Raw genomic sequence first — 21,333 nt, 5'->3', positions numbered from 1 at the left:
TCCCACATCGTTCAAGGACAAGACAATTGCAATTGTTCAGGTGCACGGCGTGGCACAGCATGAGAAGGAACCACGAGAACCAGCCCTACTCATCAACGGGCGCAGCATGGCCCAAAGCCCTGTAGTCTCGTGGTCGGTTTTCGCATAACGCGAACGTGCAAAGCCCGTGGCGCTGATGCCGCATGGATCTGGCCAACGGCGTCGATTTCTACCCTGGTTGGGACAAGACGCAAGCCATGGCTTTCGAAAGGGGGGCTTCCAGCCGCCGCGACATGCTCTCCAGGGAACCTGTTACTGGCTGCTGAGGGTTCCAGTCTCTTTATTTTTGTCACTTTCAGGTAAGCCCACGGGTTGGCAATAGCACGCAGCTCTCCAGCCCATGCCCGCCTTCAATGTTGGATTGGCCGACGACACGGCTGCACGGTGCCTGCGTTAGTGTCTAGTCTGGTTCCTGCTTTGCACACGCCGCTCATGACGCAAATCAGTCAGCCGTCAGCGCCAAAGACGGCAGCAATTTTTTATTTTATTTTGGAATAAGTCGACGAGTGTATCCGCACTAGGTATGTAGGTAGGTGGCTGCAGTCACATTGACGATGGCACATCTCGCCGAGGGCCTGGCGCGTCCACCCGTCGTCGTCTGCCACGACAAGCAAGACAGGCACCCCCGGTAGAGCAGCTTGCAGTCGAATCAAAGATGGGAACGGCAAAGGGCGCGCCAACAGAGAGCAGAGCAGAGCGGTCTGGAATCTAGAATGACGGCTGGAGACCGAGAAAACCAAACCCCGCCTCGGAGCGAGCATGACTTCAAGCATGCCAGAAAAAGCGTTGCATACATACCGTGCACATGCATTGGCAATAATCGACCCACTGAAATTACTCGAGCCAACCCAACGTCCGTTTCTCGGGGGTGGACTCGAGTCATCTCATCTCCGCCGTCCGAACTCCTTGCAGGTTGCGTGAGATTCAATGGTTCGTAGCCAGCTGGAACCGTGGGCCGGACACCACGCAGGGAGCTGGTGGAAGAGGTGTTCTTGAACGGCGAACGGAAAACAAAGCGCAGGCGATCAAGCTGGTCAGTCACTCCGAGGGCTCTGCGCACCCATCGACGTGCAGCTCTGAGTGGTCCATCGTGCTCCGAGTGGGGCAGACGGATAAATGACTGACTCTCCCCTTTCGGTGCATATCCTACCTAAGGCACCTACCTAGACACTGTGTAACCGCGCTTCTATGTACATCGTAGGTAGTAGCAGTCACACCCCCCTGTGTCCGTCCCGTATCGTATCCAGCCAGGCTTGGTTGGTTGGCCATCTTGAGCGAGATACGTACCTACTTACCTTTTTTTGTACGTTACTCAGCTTCCAGACCTCTCTTTTCTTTTCTTTTCTCACTCACTCTGCACAACCGCGTATCCAGACACACAGGCACGCCCAGCTCTCGATTCCGTCTGCTGCTCGCTCGCGTTGTCCAGGGGTGCTAATTGCTTACTGTGTTTGCCCAGTTCCCAAGCCAATTCTTAATTACCTAGGTAGGTACCAAAGCCACTGGCGAAGAGAAGTCGAGAAGGAGACGTGGCCCACCCCTTTCTGGCCTGTCCTTCCATGTTCACCCCCCCAAGGGGCAGCCAACCACGCTCGGATACGGATACCTTGCTTCCTTTCTGAATGGTCCAAAGTAAAACAAGCCGGTTCGTGAAGAGAAGGGAACAGGAAAATTGGGGCACCCCCTGTTCGGCCCTTGATAGTGCCTATCTTAGCATTGGACCAGGGGCACAATGGCGGCGTTGCTCCCCTCGCCCTCCCGGTCCAGCTCCTCTCTCATCTCCAGGCGCGATGCGGTGCTCCACCCAGTATGGCCGGGCAAAGGCGCTGTCCCTGAACCGTCCCATCCATCTCACTCCATCCCATCTCATTGCCCCGACCACAAGGCAATGTTGCACTAAGGTGATGTGGTGTGGCATAGTGTACCTAGGTAGTGTAGTGTAGGTGGAGACCATCACCATGCGTTACCCCCATGTTCGTGCTGCGTCCATCTCCGTATATAAATGCATTTCCTCCAGGCCATCCCCTCTCGTGTTCCCCTTCCTTTCCTCACCCACACTCACTCATTCACTACCGACCCAGACTTTTTAGTCGCTTTCATTCGTTAACCCAACGCAAACTAATCCTCAACTCGCAAACTACCGCTCTTCCGAGTCTTAATACCAAAAACCCTTCCATCCCAAAAAAACAAACACCAAACCCGTCAAAATGAAGTTCTCCGCTGCCGCCCTTGTCCTCGCCGCCACCGGCGCCCTGGCTCACAAGAACGTCACCTACGTCACTGAGGTCGTCTCTTCCTACACCACCTACTGCCCTGCCGCCACTGTCATCACCCACGGTGACAAGACCTACACCGTTACCTCGGTATGTCGATCCCGGAAGACGAACGGAAGGGGGCCTTGGACGAGTCGCGGAAGAGGGTTCCCGGAGCAAGCACTGGTGCTCGCGGCCTCCCCGAGACCTGGACACGCCCCTCCCGAACACCCGTCTTCGGAAACCTCGTTGGTTGTGACCATCAGCTAATCAATGTCTGCCTAGGCCACCACCCTGACCATCACTGACTGCCCCTGCACTGTCACCAAGCCCGTCATCACCTCCGCCGTGGTCCAGTGCGACAACTGGTTTGTCATGCCCGTCTCCTTTTCGCCAGAGACCAGTAGCTAACCACCTCGATAGCGCCGCTCCCACCAAGAACGGCACCGTCCCCATCGCCACTCCCGTCATCAGCAAGCCCACCATCCCCGCCACCGGTGCCATCACCCCCACCAAGCCCGTTTCGGTCCCTACCGCCGGTGCTGGCAAGGCCGCTGCCCTCTCCGGCGCCGGTCTGGCCGGTGTCCTCGGTATCGCCGCTTTCGTTCTCTAAATCAATAACCTTCACGTCTCGCCATCCACGTCTTCCCCTACGGTCTTTGACGTACGATAATGTCTGGATTCGTGGGAGCCTACGACACCTTACGACTGGAGCGCGGTTGTGAAGCATCCAACCAAACCAGGTGGGATGACATTGGTTACGGACGGGAGTTTTGGGAGAGCAGTCTCTGGGATAGAGAGCTTGGGAGGACTACCAAAAATGACGGAGCGAAGCGACACGCTTACGGAAGAATACCCGGTACATTTTCTTGCCATGCGTGGTACCACGGAGTGGCCTCCCTCTACCTAGAGGAGGCACGGCCAAGCCAACGCAGCCCTCACAAAACCCTGTCAATACGGCAACTTCTTGTACTTGCTTAACGAAACCCCTCCACAAACGGTTCTTGGCTCCGGTACTCTGGCGATCGCCTCTTGAGGATTATTTCCGTGTGTGTGCGGTATATACCCAACTTTTTTTTTTCTTCTTCGGGAGGCTTTATGGGAATATAATGCGATCACGATAGGTCGCTCTGTTGTTTCATTTTCACCTTCGCAGCAGATCATCTATTGACAAGTTCCAAATTCACTTATGTTCTTCTCCCGAAGGAAATGCGTTCTTTCGTATTGTGACTGTCCGCCGCTGCCTAGCATATGCCCCGTCTCCTGTTGTGTATGGCTAGTACATGTACATCACTTGTATGCCCGCGGACGACGTAGAGGAACCAGTCTTTTCTAGCAAGATGCTGGGGGTTTTATGGTCTCTCTGTTCACCCTCTAACGTCTATCCTTGCCTGGGGAATTGCTCCAATACGAAACATTTCCTAGCGGCCCATTTTCGTCCAGCACGGTAGTCTCGAGATGACCGCAGAATCCTTGAGGAGGGACTGTATGGGCAGGCCTGTTTCACGGTCCTTCATGGCCTCAAGTTCGCCGTCGATATGCAAGCAACGAGGTTCCTTGCCGAACCCCCTTCCTCCGGCTAGAGCTACCAGAGAAACAATGAGAAACAACTGTCTCGGTTTAGGCTTATCTAAGCTTGCAAGGTCGTCTAGTCCTCCCGTTTCCTCGAACGCCGAGAACCCCGAGACATACACAGCGCGCGGCATCTTGCAACGGGCCGTTTGAGGACGGACGCCATCTATGTCACCTGACGAGCGTGCCGGTTCTCTGTCTCTCCCTCTCTGCCGCACAAGGCCCTCGCGGTCCGTTGGCGCGGGCGTCGCTCGCCCTCTTCGACTGCTAGCCAATACGTGCACCGAAATAGGTTCCAGGACCAGAGGAATGGGGTTGATGGTCCGGCCCCGAGCACGCGGGACCTGCGAGATGGGATCCGAGGTTTGCGGCTACGGTGACTACGGAGAGATAAAGAGGTGGAGGAGGTTCGTCGCCCTGCGCCTTCATCTCGCTTGGGCTGAGCGCGTATTCTAGGGGGGGCGCAGTCCGGCTTTTCTTGCGCCACTGCCGTGCTACATTCCTCGAGTGCGTACGAGCGCAGTCTTGGAGCATGTCTTGGATGCTTCTTGGGCGGTTCTTGGAGGAGCGGCAAACGCGTCATGCTAATTCCTTTGTCTCCATGCCCGGATGGAGGTGCCTAGGACCCAGCTGAAAAGTATGTGTGTGTGTGTGTGGTGGGTGGTGTGCGACTCCGTTGTATCCCTTCGATTAAGGTTGTTTTGTTTACTGGTTGGCCCTCGAAGGGGCTCAAAGGGGGGAGTGACCCCTTTTCCTAGTTCCATTCTGCCGCCCCCATGCACTGTACCTGCGTCTTGCAGGGCTTAGGGGACTTAGGGGGAGGGGGGGGGGGGGGGGGGGGTGTGCTGCAGCTGCGTGACGAGTTTGAGGTATATTGGATAACAGGTCGGTCCACCCACTGCTGAGTTGTCTCCAGGCTAGGTACGTACCTTGCCTACTCGGTTTATCGTTCAATCTGACTGATAATGCAGCTGAGCAATGCATTGTTTTCGGCAATATCCGTACATGGAATGTGGACAAGAAAAACAAGGCTAAATACCACAAAGAACAGAACAGTAGTCTGGCACACAGAAGACTCGTTCATCCACTCTCAACTCTGAAGAATGTGGAACAATCCGATGACCAAGTACAGTTTTCCCTTCAAAGGACGCACAACTACCCCGACCTTCCTCACGGTGACTGCGATATGCATGTAAGCGAATCTATAATGCAGCAAACCCCCTCAGAAAGTCCTGGGATGGGAGATGGACCCAAGCGAGATTGGCAGCTCCTCTGTGCTTCGCCACGTCGATCGTCGTTGATTGGATTTCCACAAATGTCAAGAGCTCAGACCCGTGCCGGAAACCATTGCCGGGGTATGCTGGGGTTTTCCCTGGGCACACACAGGCACGGCAATCTGCCCAGCCTTGGAGAGGGAGCATCTTGTTCCGCGTGTCTGGAGCGGTTTCTGGACGGCGACTGAACTCAGGTCGCCGCCCTGCATAGAAAAAAGCAGCGCCGTGTCGCGCCGTTGACGGAGTCGGACGGTGCCTGCGATGTGGCCCGAGAACCTAGTCCCCCTTAGCCGCTCCTTGCGTAGATCTGTCTCTTGTTAATCTTCAGGCCTCCTTGCAGCGCAATCCGCCGGGCAAGAAGCAGATCGGAGGGGTTTTCGCGAGGTGTCCGCTCGGTTCTCAACGCAGCACTGTCAGAAAAAGACGGTTCACGAAGACGACATTGGCGCCGGTAGCTTCGCCGGATGCTCGTGGACGACCGTCGGGTGTTCATCACTACGGGCCTGAGTGATACATGCCACCTTGAATAGGTGAGCCCAGACTCATTACATGTCACTGTAGCAAAGCTGTTTTCCTGGGACACCGGGCTTTCGTCGTTGCCTTGCTGACAAAACAAAAACTCGAATGTCTTCGAGCAATCCGTCATAGCCGTGTCCCAAAAACACTTGGCTCGCTCGAGTTTGAGTGGTTCTTCGGACCAGCGATGTCATTAAGCCCTACGTCGTAGAAGCACCATCGGCAAGGGACCTGTGGGAGGAATGGGTCTTGCGGGGGAAGCATGGTGATGATCGGGATCGTGTATATAGGAGATTGAAGCAATGATGACCTTGCTCCGTAGATCCCTTCCTCGGTATTATGGCCGGGTCGACGGGCGGGCACAACAGCTTATATACAAATGTTTGATGGTTGCGGGTGTACGGAATACGATGTGACTTTTGATGCTTAATGGTGGGAAATGCAAACACTGGTTTCAATCTACCCTTGGAAGTATTCGCTTATCAAAATCGCCCTCATCCCCGCGGGGTCCCCGGATGGAGCTCGGCTGGCGGCGGCGGGGGTGATCAGCCCCCTTACTACCCCGGGCCAACGGAATGCGGGGGGAAGCTTGGCCGCCAGGACCGTCCTCAACAATTTGGAAGGAGCACGTCAGCAGCTACACCAACAGACACGCCTTGTAGCTCGAACCTCCCAACTTCCAGCCGCTCAATTATTTAAGAGATCTGGCGGATTTACTTGGCCAAGAGCCTCGTAGTAGTGACCTCGTAAAATTTATACTGTGTCTCGTTGCCATCCTTTGATTGTAATCCCATTGTTTTGCCTCAGATTCTCATCTCCCCGCCGTCTGTCATCCGCCAACGGGGCCATACACACATTGAATCCGCAATGGGCAGCTTGCACCCTCAGGACGAAGTTCTGCGCCGTTCCCTCGAGGATCCCGAGGGATTCTGGTCTCGCCAGGCCGAGCATCTGCACTGGCACAAGAAGCCCTCGTCAACATTAAAGGTCGCCCAGAAGACGCTCAAGGGCGGTGTGACTCACAAGACCTGGGAATGGTTCCCAGGCGGCGAGATCTCGACCTGTTTCAACTGCATCGATCGCCACGTCCATGACGGAAAGGGCGACGCCCCGGCCATATTCTATGACAGTCCCGTCACCAACACGAAGCAGACCATCACATACAAGCAGCTGCTTGACGAGGTTGAGGTGTTTGCCGGGGCACTGAGGGAGGAAGGAGTAAAGAAGGGCGATGTTGTCATGCTTTACAGTGAGTCTCATCGTCATCCCACGAATCAATAAGAGATGCGCGTCGCAATGAGCTCACCCATGGTTAAGTGCCTATGATCCCCGCGGCGCTTATCGGTATCCTCGCCGTCAACCGTCTGGGCGCCATTCATGCCGTGGTCTTTGGTGGCTTCGCTCCCAACGCCCTCGCACAGCGTATAGAGGCCTCCCAGCCCGTAGCCATCCTGACAGCCTCGTGCGGCATCGACGGCAACAAGCCGCCCGTGAGCTACAAACCCCTCGTCGAGGAGGCGTGTCGGATCTCCACGCACAAGCCCAACAAGGTCGTTGTGTGGCAGCGCGAGCAAGTGCGGTGGCACCCTATTCAGAGGAACGACGGCGAGAGGAACTGGCAGAGCATCGTCAAGAGCTGCCGCGCAAGGGGTGTCAGGGCCGAGTGCGTGCCGGTGAAGTCGACGGATCCGATATACATCATTCACACGTCGGGGACGACGGGGTCGCCGAAGGGGGTGGTGAGGGACGCTGCAGGGCACGCTGTGGGGCTGCATCTTTCCATAGGTTATCTGTTCAACATCCACGGCCCGGGGTGTGTGTCTTTTACAGCATCAGATATTGGCTGGGTATGTCACTGCAGGTCATCTATTCGCATGTGCTACCTCTGACACTGATACAGGTTGTCGGGCACAGCTATATCGCGTATGCCCCCTTGCTAACGGGCGCCGCTACAGTCCTTTACGAAGGAAAGCCTGTAGGAACACCGTCCGCCTCTGCCTTCTGGCGCATCGTAGAGGAGTACAAGGTCAACACCATGTTCACGGCGCCCACGGCCCTGAGGGCCATCAAGCGGGACGATCCCGATAACAAATTCTTTAGGCAAGTAGGGGAACGGGGTGGCCTCAAAACACTCAAAGGGCTTTTCCTCGCGGGAGAGCGTTCCGAGCCAGCTATCATCACCATGTACCAGGAACTCCTCAACACCCATGGCGCAGCCGACGCCCAGGTCGTAGATAACTGGTGGTCGACGGAAGCTGGCTCGCCCATCACTGGGAGGGCTCTCGCGCCGTACATTGCCATGGACTGGAGAACGGATGTTCGCACTTACCCCCCTCCAAAGATCAAGCCGGGTAGCGCCGGCAAAGCGATGCCTGGGTTTGATGTCCGGATCGTGGACGACGAAGGCAAGGAGGTCCCTAGGGGTACGATGGGCAACATTGTACTTGGGCTTCCCTTGGCTCCAACGGCGTTCAGAACTTTGTGGCTGGACGAAGAGCGGTTCTACAAAGGATACCTGAAGCGCTTTGATGGCAAGTGGTTAGACACGGGCGACGCAGGCTACATTGACGCCGAGGGCTACGTCAATGTCATGTCCCGCAACGATGATGTTCTGAACGTCAGCGCCCATCGGTTGTCGAGTGGTGAGTCAACCATCCCTAGATACATTCTGGACATATCCAAGGCTGACACCAGGAATAGGCGGTCTTGAACAGGCCATAACGTCGCACCCCCTCGTCGCCGAGGCCTGCGTGGTGGGCATCCCCGACGCGCTCAAGGGTCAGCTCCCCTTCGCCTTCATCACGCTCTCGACGCCCGAACACCCGACTTCTGCGGTGCCCAATGCAAAGCTCGCCGACGAGATCAACGCGCTTGTGCGCTCGCAGGTCGGCGCCATCGCAACTCTCGGGGGACTCGTACAGGGCAAAGGCATGATCCCGAAGACGCGTAGCGGCAAGACGCTGCGGCGCGTGCTGAGAGAGTTGCTCGACAACGCGGTCCACGGTGATTTCAACAAGGAGGTACAAGTGCCAAGCACGGTAGAGGATGCTGGAGCGGTGGATGTCGCGAGAGACAAGGTAAGAGAGTATTGGAAGGTCAAGGGGAGCGGGCATAAGAGCACGGAGGCCAGGGCGAGGCTGTAGGTGGGTGGCAGCTACATAAACACACATGAAATCTCAACCTCCTCCCTTGCTACATGGTATGGGAGATCAAGAGCTTTTATAACATGATGTAATCCTGTCTTGGCGCCTTTGGTTTGGATCAAGACAGCTAGGATACAGCGAATTTGTACAAATCACATGGAGGGATGGGAGATAAAGGTACAAACCAAGCAGCGTCCGATATGAGACGGCATGGACAGTGTCTATGAATAACAAAGCTATATACCAAGCATCTAAGTACTACTTAGCAACATTAAATGGAAATTGGTCTTTCCATCGATTTTATCTTGAGAAGGTGTAGTCCCAAGAAAGTCCGAAAAGGTACTTTGCTCAAGTCATTCAAGGTGACTCAATCCAGGGGATAGCAAAGAAATACTACATAAATTTAGGAACCTATAACGAGTACGACTGGGATTAGACCGACTTTGGGAGACATACTTAATTGCTTAAGGTCAGAAAGATCAATCTAGGCAACAGCGATTGAACATGGGGGATTTGTTGTGACATTTGCTATAGCTGTGGCACGAACAGCACTGGTCCTTTGGGGTGCCTCTCCGGGGGGGGGGGGGGGGGGGGGGGGGTATTGGTTCATTGGGACAGACATCGGAAGACGATATATTCCTCCTTTGAAGACTCTGTTTTTCCTTGGAGTCATGGGCTAACTGCGAGAGGAGTATGTAAAACCAGTCAGAATCTCGAAAGTCACGTTAAGAAGGAACCGGGAACAAGGCTGAGGGCCATGTTGTCCAAGCAATCACATGCCTCATCGCCATCATTGATTCCTCTCACGTTTGAAGCGGGGGAAAGCCAGAATCAAGAAGCGGTATTCGCAGACTTGGCAACGCTTGTCCAACCCGCGGTCCTCGAGGTCATCGATATATCCCTGAAGCGGGAACCAGCCATCGATCATTGCCATGCCAAAACGTATAGGCCTCAAATGGGTTCGCATCGCAGGCTTTGAAGCGAAGAATTCGTCTTCCGTTGTTTTATGTTACGTATGTTACAGAACCCGGGTCCGAATAGGTCTATTGACCATGTATCCCACCTAGGAGGCTGCCTTTGGCAGCATCATGGTGCAACGCAAAAACGCCACTACAAGCAACACGCGCCCGCAGGACGGTATCACAACCAGAGAGAGTTCCCGCCCATATTTCTCCCCTCTCCGTCACGATCTGTTCGGTCGCACCCACCCCGGGTCCCTCGTAACCAGTCCCGTGAGAGGACCTTCGAATTGGGCCTTGTCGGGTACCAATCTACAGCCGTGGCGGAAATAGCAAGGCTCGAATGGTCCAGCATTGCGCGACACCCGTATCGAGTCGCGCCGTCGTACCATGTTTGCTCACGGGCCGTCTGGCGTGTAACCTCTCCGCCTCGAAGCCATGACGAGGAGTGAGAGGCAAGGCGACTTGTTGCCACAGGGTGTAGGGGATTTGTGCTACGAAGATTCAACAGCAGATCTGTGACAAGGCATACGGGCGATGGGAATTCAGTTTGCTTTTCGCAGAGGAGAGCCCGTCGGGAATTGGAGAAAACGCACTAAGCATCAATAACTCCTAGCTAATGCCTCGTATGCTAAAACGCCGTTTGCCTGTGGTTCACGCTTGGTATAGTTATGCCCCCGACCCTTGCCCCTGCCCTTGCCATGCAAAACCAACCACCGAGATGCTTTCAGAATAGTCGCCCATGCCGGCGTACACCACCGCAAGTCCTCAGGTAGGAATCTGATCAACTTGCCGATCCCGTAGGAGATTCCTTAGAGGAGTGGTTCCCATACATGCCATAAACGCTCCTCTGACCTTCCCGCGCAACTTTAAGGGGCGCAAATCGCGCCTCGGGCAGCCGACTCCCCGCCTTAAGACTCTCCAAAACCCTGCCTGGGGCGTCAGTAAGTCTTCTTTCGAGGAGGACCGGGCACCAAAAAGAGAGAGGATGGAAACTGACCACTCGACGCTGACATACTTCACGGCACACCCGCCGACTTTACGTATCTCCCTGTCTAACTTACTGCCCGCTAGCCCTCCACCAGCCCCGGCCCCTACGCTCGCCGGCCTCCCGACAATTACGTGCGTGACCTGTCTCCGGCCGAGATGGATGGACATACGCCCGCCGTTCTCAACCAGCACGCGCTTGAGTCGGTGATCGGAGATGATGGGGTGCGTGCTCCCGTTGATGTAGACCGTGACACCTTCGAACAAGCCCCTGCCGGCGGCCTTCTTCGGCTCCTTCTCCTCATCTTCCTTCCGGTGAGCCTCGAGAATCCCCTCCTCACTCGTGGAGTTTCCGCCCGTGGCTGACGTCGCGGACCCTGTCTCGGAGACGGAGGAGCCGCCCCTCATCAGCCCGGGCCGGGCAAGCATGTCGGCCACGCTCATCTTTGCTCGAGCCTTGACGTCCTTCGGCACCACCATCTTCAGCTTCTCGTCAAAGTCCTCGCTGCCGGCGCCGTAGGTGTCGCTCATGCGGGCCCCGCCCGAGTGGCCGCCAGCAAACTGCTCCGAGAGCTTCCGGACGCGGCTGGTTCGCCACCCCGTCGTCGCGCCCGGGGTGTTTTCTGGACGCTGGTGGCCTGTGCTACTTGAATTGTAGGGGTCGAAGGTGCTGCCGAAGCGAGGCTTCGCAGCCGGCGGGACGGACGGCTTCTCAGTCGACGGCATGTTTGGTTGGTTGTGGAACGCACCCCGACGATGTTTCGTTTCTTTTTTTCTCCTCTCCCGTGCTGGGGCGCGTCATCGATGTTGAGATGGCGCTACGGTGCAGACTTCATCCGCATTGATGATGTGATGTTAGTCGAATTCGTATGGCAGATGTGAAGTTGAAAGACCATAATCCAAATAGTTTTTTCTTCTCCTTGTTCTTCTTCTTCTTCCAAACTACTCTGGTGTGTCCAAAAGTAAACAAAGGAGCGTCTCTATCGCCAGCTAAACGCGAATCACGCGGCGCCGCAAACTAGGCAAAGTGCTCCAGCGCATCATGGTCCATCCAGGCACGTACCCATCACGCGATCACATGACGGGTCACATGACTTCGAACATACACTGAGCTCAGCCAGTAACAGTTGCATCTCTCACCCAACTCTGACCTACATACTTCGTGAGCACTACTTGTCTTCGTCTCACCTTCCGAAAGGCATGAAATGCAAACCAGGGAGGCAGATGCACACAACAAAAAGCTTCCCGAGTAATGTGAAGCTAAGTGATATTGGAAAGTACCAGTCTGAGTGGGGTTGACCTTCGCGGCAGCCGCAGCGGCAATAGCTTCGGCGCACCGACCTTTCCCCAACTGACTGCCGTGATTCCCAAAATGCATGTGCACGTCAAGATCCCTTGGAACCTTCTTGTTGCAAGACCGAACGCTTCGACCGCAGGGGACCTTTCACCTCACCTTCAACCTCTCGACCTCCTGCAGGTCCCGACATCAGGCCCAAACACCGGACAAGTCACACCCCCTCCCCCCTTCAAGGTAACCACCGTGTTGCCTTCCCACGAGCAGCACACGCGCCCACGGAACTGGAACCGGTGCTGTCAGTGTGAATTGGGGCTTTGGAGATGGACAGACCTTGAGGCAACAGAAAGAAGGGGTCTAATCACCACCTTTTACCACTGCGTTGTTTCCTCTTGGCCATTTAGGAACACTCAGTCTGGGACCATGTTCAGGTCTAGGCTCAGCAAATGCGAGTGCGACGTCCGATCCCGACCTCATACCATTCGACCTCCATCGCCGAATCGTCTTGTCACGGCTACCGTCCTCCTTGCTTCATGGCGCTCACTTCACGCCCCCCTTCGATCGAAGAAGGCCATACCTGTCCCCCGTCGGACACCACCAGGGACACAACTGCACACAGGGTCTGTACGTCACCGGAAGAAGCATGCCTTCGTGGTCTTGTCCGCATCCGGATCTCCTGGTGAAACGAAGATTAAAACCACCCCAATCGGCCTCTTACATTGTCTGGCGTGGCATTTCTCACAGACGCCGCCAGTCATGCATATCATGACCCCCCATCGGCCGAAGCTTACTTCCTCCATACACCTCAAAAGGTTGGGAGATGGGGAGGATGGGGAGGGGCTTGCACAGCCAAAGTTGCCTGCTACGCGTTGCACCGAAACTTCACCTCCCATTGCGGACAGTCCAGAGAGGTGATGGGAGGAAAAGCTTGGTCTTCAAGCTCCCTCGAAGAAAGGCATACCTAGCTCGGTGGGAAACACCAAACGAAAGAGCCATCTCCTCTAGCCCCGGACCTGGTCTGGTACATCCAGCGGACTCGGGGACTCCCATGTCTGCCATCTTCAACCACATGCGCTTGCGCCTGCATGCCAGGGAATGCAAGCTTCCTTGATCACGAAGCTTCTCTCATAATTGACCTGCTTTTCGGGCCTGCTGCTTCCCAGGCCGGTCCTTGAAAGCGCAACAACCAACGCGGTGCTCCGTCAATGTATAGCACACCCATCTTAACCATGCCATACCAGGAGTTCATGCACGATGACCGCTGCCCCGCTGCCCACCATACTACATACCAACCTAGTTTCGAGCCTTCTCTTTTCCCGCCGCTGTGTTTCGCGGCTAGGCTTCGCCAGACAGGGCTATGGCCGAGGGATAGGCCTAGTGAAAGTGCCATGCCATGCCGCTTGTACACTACACTACACTGCATCAACCGTCAACCTGCCGGCAACTGGAAACCGTGATAAATGACAAAAGAACAAACGTACCGAAATAAGAAAGGGAAAACCGATGACATGCCAACGGTTGCATATTCTGCGCGCAACATGTGCCGCAATCTTCAATGCGTCGCTGCGCATAGGCAATGCTGAGCGACGCCACAGAATCTCTTCCGCCACGTAATTCTACATAGAGGGGCTACGAGCATCAGCTGATTCATGGCCAACCTCGTCAGGCTGGGAACAGAGGCAAGGTCGGCCGCAAGTAAGCAAGGTAAGATGCTCCAGTGCAAGAAACTGAGTATCGTACCGCCGAACCCCAAGCTCCCGTCTACCCCCTCTCATGTGATATCAGGCAGGGACGCGCAAGGATAAGCACAGGGGGGCGAGCCGTTTCAAACTTGCAAGTTCTCCCCCGACTTGAGGGTTCATTCAGCATCACCAAGCTTGACATGATAACACCCCTCGCAAGCGACATACACGCAAGAGAAACGAATCTCGGCTCGAGCGGGCGAAGTTCCCACTTCACTCTCGTCTAACCCGGTCCCCGACAGTTACATGATCTGCCTAAACTAGCAGGTGCCTGTCTGCTGCGGTCCAGGTGCGCAAGAGCCATTTCTCGACACCTGCTCTGTTTCCCTGGAGGGGGCACCGTGAGGGCGCCGGGACAGACGAGGTTCCAGGGGCTCCTCTGTGATCCGTGATCTCGCCGCCGCCGCCACCCCATGTTTGAGCAGCATGCATACCCGAACGCGTGCATGCAGGCAATCGACTCTTTTCTCTCCCGGGGTGGACGGAATAGCTGCCTGCCTTGACCTGGCCAAGCCCAAGCAGAGCCCGGCTTGTTTACGTAGTGTATCGCATCCACCTCGCGCGCGGCCGACCTGGTTTGTGACGAGCAGGCTCGACCGACCGGCGAAGGATTCGAGCAGGTGTGGATATCTCGAAGCGGAACAGCCAGGAATGACTACCCCCCCCCCCCCCCCCCCCCCAAACGTTACCGAATACTGCTGTCATGATTAGCATTCCACCCTCCTGGCTCACACTGGTCGTGTCCCAGACAAAAAGGTTGTGTCTCGTCTCGGGAGCTAAATTCGGGATTAATTCGAAAGGAGGCCGGGAACCATGAGAGATGTACCTCATCCCCTCCTGAGAGGGAAAGATGGACAAGAAAGAAAAAGACGGATGGCTGGCAATGGATGGCGCCGGGCCGTCTACGTACCTGACCAAAGACTGTGCGCGACACACCGCAAGGGGGGAGGGCGGCTGTCAGAAGTCAAACCGCGCCGAGGGCTATCGATATTGGCGTCTGCCCGACCACAAAACCGGCGCGGCGCAGCCGTCCTGACTTGGAGTCCCCCCATCCCGAGGGAGAGAAGAAGAGAACACAGAGAGGGGACGAGGAACCGGGAAACAAAGCCCGACCTCGTGCGCGACAATAAAACAAAAGGGAGGCCCATTCAACAATGGGCAACGGCATGTGGAAAAGTCTCACAGGGTATCCAAGGCTAGGGCCGCTGCATCGCCTTGCCTTACATGCTACACATGCTGCTCGTCGCAGTACGGATACACTAGCACTGCTGCTGCGACGGAGCACATATGCGAAGCATACTTGCATCTGGGATATGATGTTTGGGTCTGTATGCCAACGGCGACGGACGTCGGTTCCTACAGACTAGCTGATTTCGCCCCCTCTCACTCAGCATAACGACGTGGAGACCTCCGTCCATTGTGGCTTTGGCTGCTATGGAACAGAGGTAATAGCTGCTGCTGCTGCGACAAGATCTCCCTATCGTAGCGGTGGCGAAGCAGGAGAGGGGTTGCGATTTTCGCCGCCGCTCCAGCCCTCAGTTCTAGTGTGCGATGTACTGTTATCCAGGCTCACCCTCACACCCCCCCGCAACGAAAAGATCCGCGCACCATTCTGTCATATTGCGGCATCTCCTGCATGTACCATGTACGGTATCTCTTGTATTTTAGTTTGGTATTCTACCCGAAGCGACTCCACCACGGTATCCACCACTGCACTACGAAATGGCTAGCGCTTGCCAATCTGACATGTTACCACCCGAGACGCGGCGTCGACGGCGCGCATCTGCCCACGGACAGTTCACTCTTGCAGGGGGGGGGGGGGGGGGTGAGGGGGAAAGCCACCAACCAACCTCCAGCACACTCAGGACAGGTAGCTTAGATGGTTTTTGGGGCAAGGGGATTCGAGGGAGGGGAGTAAAGTGGGAGTGGGTTGCGAATGCAACGCGGGCTCAGCAGGCGAGTGTTCCGCCCATCGTCCGCCCGCGCCCTGCGCGTGCAGCCAAGGGCCATAGGTTCTAGAGAGACGACCAAAAGAAAATCAACCTCATGCCCCCCGGGGGGACCGGGAGGGGCGCAAATTGGGCGGCGGCCAACTGGGGGGAGAGGGGGGAGGGTGGGAGACTGAGCCCCGACTTGTCAGTACAACAAGTCAGCAACTTCGCGGCTTCCCGAGCAGGGCCAATATCGGGCTGGCCACTTGCCTGATTGGGGTCGATATGAAAGGGGTTTTGGCTGGGTCTGAGGGAGAATCAAGAGAGAGAGGGGCAAGTTTGTGTGTGTGTGTGTGTGAGAGAGAGAGAGAGAGAGAGAGAGAGACAGAGCAGGCAAGGGCCATATTTCCTCTGCGTTGTAGATACTTTCCTTGTCTGGCATCGAACTCAACCCTTTGTACGAGTGTGGGACGTACACCTGACGCGCGCTATCTGCTTCGTGCAGTTGTAGATTTCCTCAAGAGCGGCAATGCGAGGAAGAGCCTGTGAGGCAAACGGGAGAGGTCCCCCCCTCCCCCAGCCAGCAAGCAACCAAGCAAGCAGACGGGATGTACGAAGAGGAGATCAGAACAAGCAAGCCAAGCCAAAAGCCAAACCCAGCCAAACGCATGCGCACCGGTGTGTACAAGTAGTACGCTACACACCTACATACCTACACATACAAGTACATACATGGATGGTACAGCGCGCATGCGTCTTCCACAGCGAGCGCAGCTCCCCGCGCAACGCGCACCAGGACTGGACTGGACTGGACTGGACCAGGGCTGGGCCTGGCCGAGGGGGGGCTAGGCTGGACAGGCGCTCCAGCTGCTGCTGCTGCCGCCGCCGAGGTTCTTGCAGGGGCCAACGTCGTGTAGGACATTGCCGATTCTCACCAGATCTCTTCCAGCACATATATGCAAGGCTACGTACGGGACGCGCGCAGCTATCCCGACACATGCACAAGACGGAAAGGCAGGCGGGAGGAGCAGGAAGGGGTGGGCAAGAAGGGAGGGATGGATGGATGGATAGACGGGGACCAATGACCATGGGCAGGGCTGGTTGGTAGATGGTTAAGCCGTGTTGTAAATTAGTAATGTATAGTAATCTAGTCTAATACAGGGTGGTAGGGGTAAGTTTTATCGTCCTAGTGATGTAAATCCCCACACAGTATTTGAGCATCCTACCTATCTCTATAGAAATCTATGGTGGTGGTGATAGGTAATGCGTAATAGCTAGATGGCGTTGACAGCTGGTGGACTGGAGGGGGGGTACCTGACAGGGGCGATAAAACTTCGGCCGGATATCATAGTACGTAGCGGTCGTAGTTCGGGCCCAGCCGTGTTGGACCTCTGTCGTTGAATCGTGGATTGTCACGGAACACAAGCCTACCAACTTGATGCCATAATACGATGACAATGAGAAGTATGTACGGAGTACGGATACTCGTACATGTATGGCCTTGCTTGCCTCGCAAGTGCACAGTCAAGCAAGACGGGGGCCAGAACATTAGGTGGATGCGCTTCGCTGCAGACAGGGGGGGGTGCGGGTTCTGTATCATCACGACGCGATGACGATGGCCAGACGAAACCCCTCCCCTTCGGCCAAAAATTAGATTATAGCATATGTAAAAAAAAGTCCACAGACTTGCAGCCAGAGCCTCATCCTGATGCAGCCGGCGGCCAACCACCCACACTGCGCCGCTCATCAGAGACATTAAACGGGCGGCCGTCGAGAACAAAGCTGGCGAATCCCGCAGGCAGGCAGGCGCGCTGAACCGTCCCCCCTCCCCCGATACGGACATGATTGTCGGTCAAATGTCTCACTCGAATCTCAGCCGAGCACCGGGGGAGAATCAACGACAAGGGAGACGGCCGCTGTCGGAGCGAGTTGACTGCAGTGACTGATGACAGATGGTCCGATGGTTGGATGTAACGCGACAAGGGGCAAAAGACACGGCCTCGAGACAGGACGCAAAGAAAAGAAAAGAAAAAAAGAAAATAATCGCAGCCGAATACCTAGATAGAGAGAGAGAGAGAGAGAGAGAGAGAGAGAGAGAGAGAGAGAGAGAGAGAGAGAGAGAGAGAGAGAGAGAGAGAGAGAGAAGGAGGGAAAAGCCGTGGCTGGGCTGGAATAGAGCGATCACCTGTCGCCGCCGCCCGCTGTCGTCGTCCGCTCGCCCCACGTCCAGAAGTATTGACAAATCCCGCCCACCTCGTCAAGTACTCCGTACACAGAGGGCAAATAACGGGAAAGAGAAAGAAGTCGGCATCTCGTCATGGGTGTGCGGTTGCGCGATTTCCCAGGGTATTTTTCGTGAAAGGCAGACTTGAACTGGACGAGGGCAGACCGAAAGACTGACTGATGATTGATGGAGGTCTCGGAGGAGAGAGACAGAGACTGGAGACCGAAGAGGAGGGGGTGGAGAAAGTGAAGGAAGAGGAGGGTGAGAAGGGAGGGGTGGGGTCATGGGCGTACGTGCTGAATAGCCGACCCCCCCCCGCCCCCCCGCCTGCCCTTTCCCCTTCCTCGCTGCCCCACACACCCTTGTACTTCCCCTCTGCCATCGCATCAGGCCATACCTTCCATCCCATTCGCCTCCACGTGAAAACTGCACGCAGACCCTCAACGTTCAGCAGTAGGTAGCAGCCGACGGAAAACAGTGGGCAAGGTAGCCCTGCCAGCGCACCGTAGTTCCCAGGTGGGGGTGTCAGCAAGCCAGTTCATTCGGGCATAGGGCTATTGGCTCGTCCGCCGTGTGGGACCAAGCGATGATGGGCGGCTGGCGGGTCGAGGGGGGGTTCCAGGCCTGGGTCTCCCCCCTCTGTGGCTCCTTGCCACCCCTGACGAGTGTGTCATTATCACCACGTCCAGAAGAGACAGAGAGAGGGAAAGCTGTGTGGGTGAAGCCGAGGAGGAGAGGGCGTCATCGTAAACAGGCCACTGGAGTAGCGGTGAGGAGAATGCTAAACCCAATTGGAGAGGTCATTATCACACCCGCCAACCTCGCCCGAGGCGCCTCAACGCCACAGTGTCGTCGAGTCAAACGAACATTATCTCATGGGTCTCCCGAGCTCGTGCCTGTGGTTGTGTGTCGTTGTATATCCGTATATTGCAAACCCAGAGCGGTCTCGGCGGTTCTCCAACGTTTGCTACGCGCCAGCACTCGCAAAAGGTGGGATGCCACACTGCGGAGGGGGGACGGTGTCACCGACACCTCCTCGTATTGGGGTTTCCTCTGATATACGTCGTCGCTTACACAAGCCGCGCGGGCAGGCAGATATATCTGATTAGGCTGCGACTTTCGGAAATGGAACAGGACGATAGCACCCGGCATGTGTTCGTCTCCGAGGACGCGAGAGCTGCTCCTGCTGCTGTTGCTGCTGCACTGCTTTTCAGTCGAGGTGTCTGTTGTTGTGAAATTGCTCAGTTGCGCCAAAAGTCGGGTGCTGAATGGACGACGAGACATCCCCTCTCGCGCATCATCCACGCCATGTCGCGCAGACTTGTAGGCAGATAGTTGCAGTGTTTATCCCCGGCCACGTTCCCATTGGGCCAGCATCGTCGACGACGTGGAACCACCCATTGGGATGGTACGGAACACTGTCAGACCTCACCCAATGCCACGCCCGTCTGACCTAACTCGCAGCTACCGGAGCCTGGAGGAACTCCTCGTGCTCCTCATGTAAGGCGGAAAACGGTCCGCTCATGCATATCAATTGGCGAATAGGAGCTGCAAGAGAACGGTTTCGTATAGCATGATTTGCATAGGACTTTCCTCTCTGCGAGGGATCTCCTGTCGACAGCTTAACCTCTCGGCAGGGAAACGTAGTCTTCCACAAAAGGATAGCAGAGGCAAAGGAGCTAATTCGATAAGCCCGGGGCTGCCTTGACTACCGTACCTTAGTTGCCGGGCGAGGGGGGGCCAAGAAGCCTGATGGCAACTCGGTAGAGTTTCCCAGAATGTCGCCGGGCTTAACACGGCGGCAGCAACAATGACCAGAGTCGACAAGAGTCTGCACAACTTGTCCTTCTTGACCAGGCTGCCAGGTTGCGTGCGTCGTGCTCTACAGACCCAATGGCGAGCCTCAGAGGTAGGCGCGTCGCCAATCTGGGGTGAAGAGTCCCGGTACGAATACAGGCGGACAGCTCTGCGGCGTGGTTGTAGGCGTATGTGTAGATCCGATGTGTTGTAAAATGGTGTGTGGCGGCCGACAACGTGGATTGCCATGATTCGCCTGATTGCGGCGCGGGTCGATGTGCAGGGATCTTTGCCAACCCCGGTCGGAAAGCGAAGTTGGCGCGCAACTGATAAGCCAAAGCGCCAGATTTACTGCAGGCCCCGGCCGGGGAAGCAAAGAGTGCAGCTAGAAGAAGGTATCTGCTACATGGCCTCCATTGGGCCACGCTAACCTTCTGTGTTGACTGACTGGAATTGAACATCTGGAATACCCTTACATACGAAGTACGATGGTATCCGGCCGAAGTTTATGACCCCTGTTAGGTAACTAACGTTTACCCCCCTACTACAGGACTTCACTTTTGGTGAATATTCCCCCCCTATTATGATATCAGCGGTGGGGGGTAACATCATAGGGGTCATTAACTTCCCCCTGCCACCCTGTACGACTGCTCACTCGTGGGTCTCGTGTGCCTTATACAGGGAACGTCCCATGAGAATTGCACCACCAGCTCGTGTGCTGAGTGAAGCCTGGTTCCTAGGAACTGTGCTTGTTGGCCGCCAGGATCAGGACAGGAAACCCGGACAAGTACCCGAATCCGCTGGAACCCTGGCAGTCTACACAGTAGACGCAAACTATGCTCTTCCAAACAAACTCAGTTGACCAGCACTTACACGGGAAATTGTTAGTGGTTTAATTAGCGGTTGACAAAGCAGGGCATGCCGAGAGTGGTGTCTTCCCTGCCAGCACCAGAGAGAGAGAGAGAGAGAGAGAGAGAGAGAGAGAGAGGCTGGCGAGGGAAGCGTTGAGTACGCCACACGTATCGGGTTCCTTGCAAAGGAAGAATGGCTAGTGTGAGAAAGAAAATGAGGAAGGGGTAAAAGGAGAGGAAGAGAGAAAGAGCGTGGGTTGACAGGTAGGCAGGCTAACGTCGCTAAGAGCCTACCGCCGAAACTGACACCAGCGACCTGGGGTCCAAAAGCGGCAAGTAGCTCGTAAATCGTAGTAGGTAGGGGAGCGAAGGAGAGGCTCCGATGTCTGTTTGGTGTTAAAAAAAAAAAAGAGACAGTGACGGCCGTCCGAATGTTGCTGTTGCGCTGGCATATTACCTCTACGTGTACTGGCCGAGGGAGGAGGATTGGTTTCTTTTTTTTTTTTTTTTTTCATCTTCCAAAGCGGATCAATGGCATTCAACCGCTGATGGGCTGGTTCAACACTTTGTCAATGGCTCAATGGTGTATGCCCCGGAAGCTTCTTCTAGTGTAGTCTGCGAGGAGTTGGGGAGAAAGATGGGGAGGGCCTGAATTACCTATCGTCGTTCGCCGCCGGTAGGGTCGAAACCCATGCCAGTTGGCAGCGATTGAAACCTTTAATCAAGGACCCTGACCAACTCAGTACGTAGTA

At 55.7% G+C, this 21,333-nt stretch overlaps 3 protein-coding genes across 3 annotated transcripts; 2 read left to right on the top strand and 1 right to left on the bottom strand.

The window, feature by feature from the left end:
- Positions 1-2,246: 2,246 nt before the first annotated feature.
- Positions 2,247-2,904, top strand: GLRG_04294 (mmc protein; the record flags this gene model as incomplete). The annotated part of the gene is made up of 3 exons (XM_008094979.1): positions 2,247-2,402; positions 2,577-2,659; positions 2,715-2,904. 3 exons carry the CDS (start codon positions 2,247-2,249, stop codon positions 2,902-2,904), a joined length of 429 nt encoding a protein of 142 aa, XP_008093170.1.
- Positions 2,905-6,520: 3,616 nt separating this feature from the next.
- GLRG_04293 (AMP-binding enzyme) lies at positions 6,521-8,796 on the top strand (the record flags this gene model as incomplete). Its single annotated transcript, XM_008094978.1, has 4 exons — positions 6,521-6,902; positions 6,971-7,500; positions 7,554-8,295; positions 8,354-8,796. The coding sequence occupies 4 exons, from the start codon at positions 6,521-6,523 to the stop codon at positions 8,794-8,796; spliced, it is 2,097 nt and encodes a 698-aa protein (XP_008093169.1).
- A 1,870-nt stretch (positions 8,797-10,666) lies between these two features.
- On the bottom strand, positions 10,667-11,468 carry GLRG_04292 (BRCA1 C Terminus domain-containing protein; the record flags this gene model as incomplete). The annotated part of the gene is made up of 2 exons (XM_008094977.1): positions 10,667-10,688; positions 10,756-11,468. 2 exons carry the CDS (start codon positions 11,466-11,468, stop codon positions 10,667-10,669), a joined length of 735 nt encoding a protein of 244 aa, XP_008093168.1.
- Positions 11,469-21,333: the final 9,865 nt, after the last annotated feature.

The sequence above is a fragment of the Colletotrichum graminicola genome (assembly GCF_000149035.1).
Source record: "Colletotrichum graminicola M1.001 genomic scaffold supercont1.13, whole genome shotgun sequence".
NCBI classification, from domain to species: domain Eukaryota; kingdom Fungi; phylum Ascomycota; class Sordariomycetes; order Glomerellales; family Glomerellaceae; genus Colletotrichum; species Colletotrichum graminicola.
This window is presented reverse-complemented; position numbering and strand designations above follow the sequence as displayed.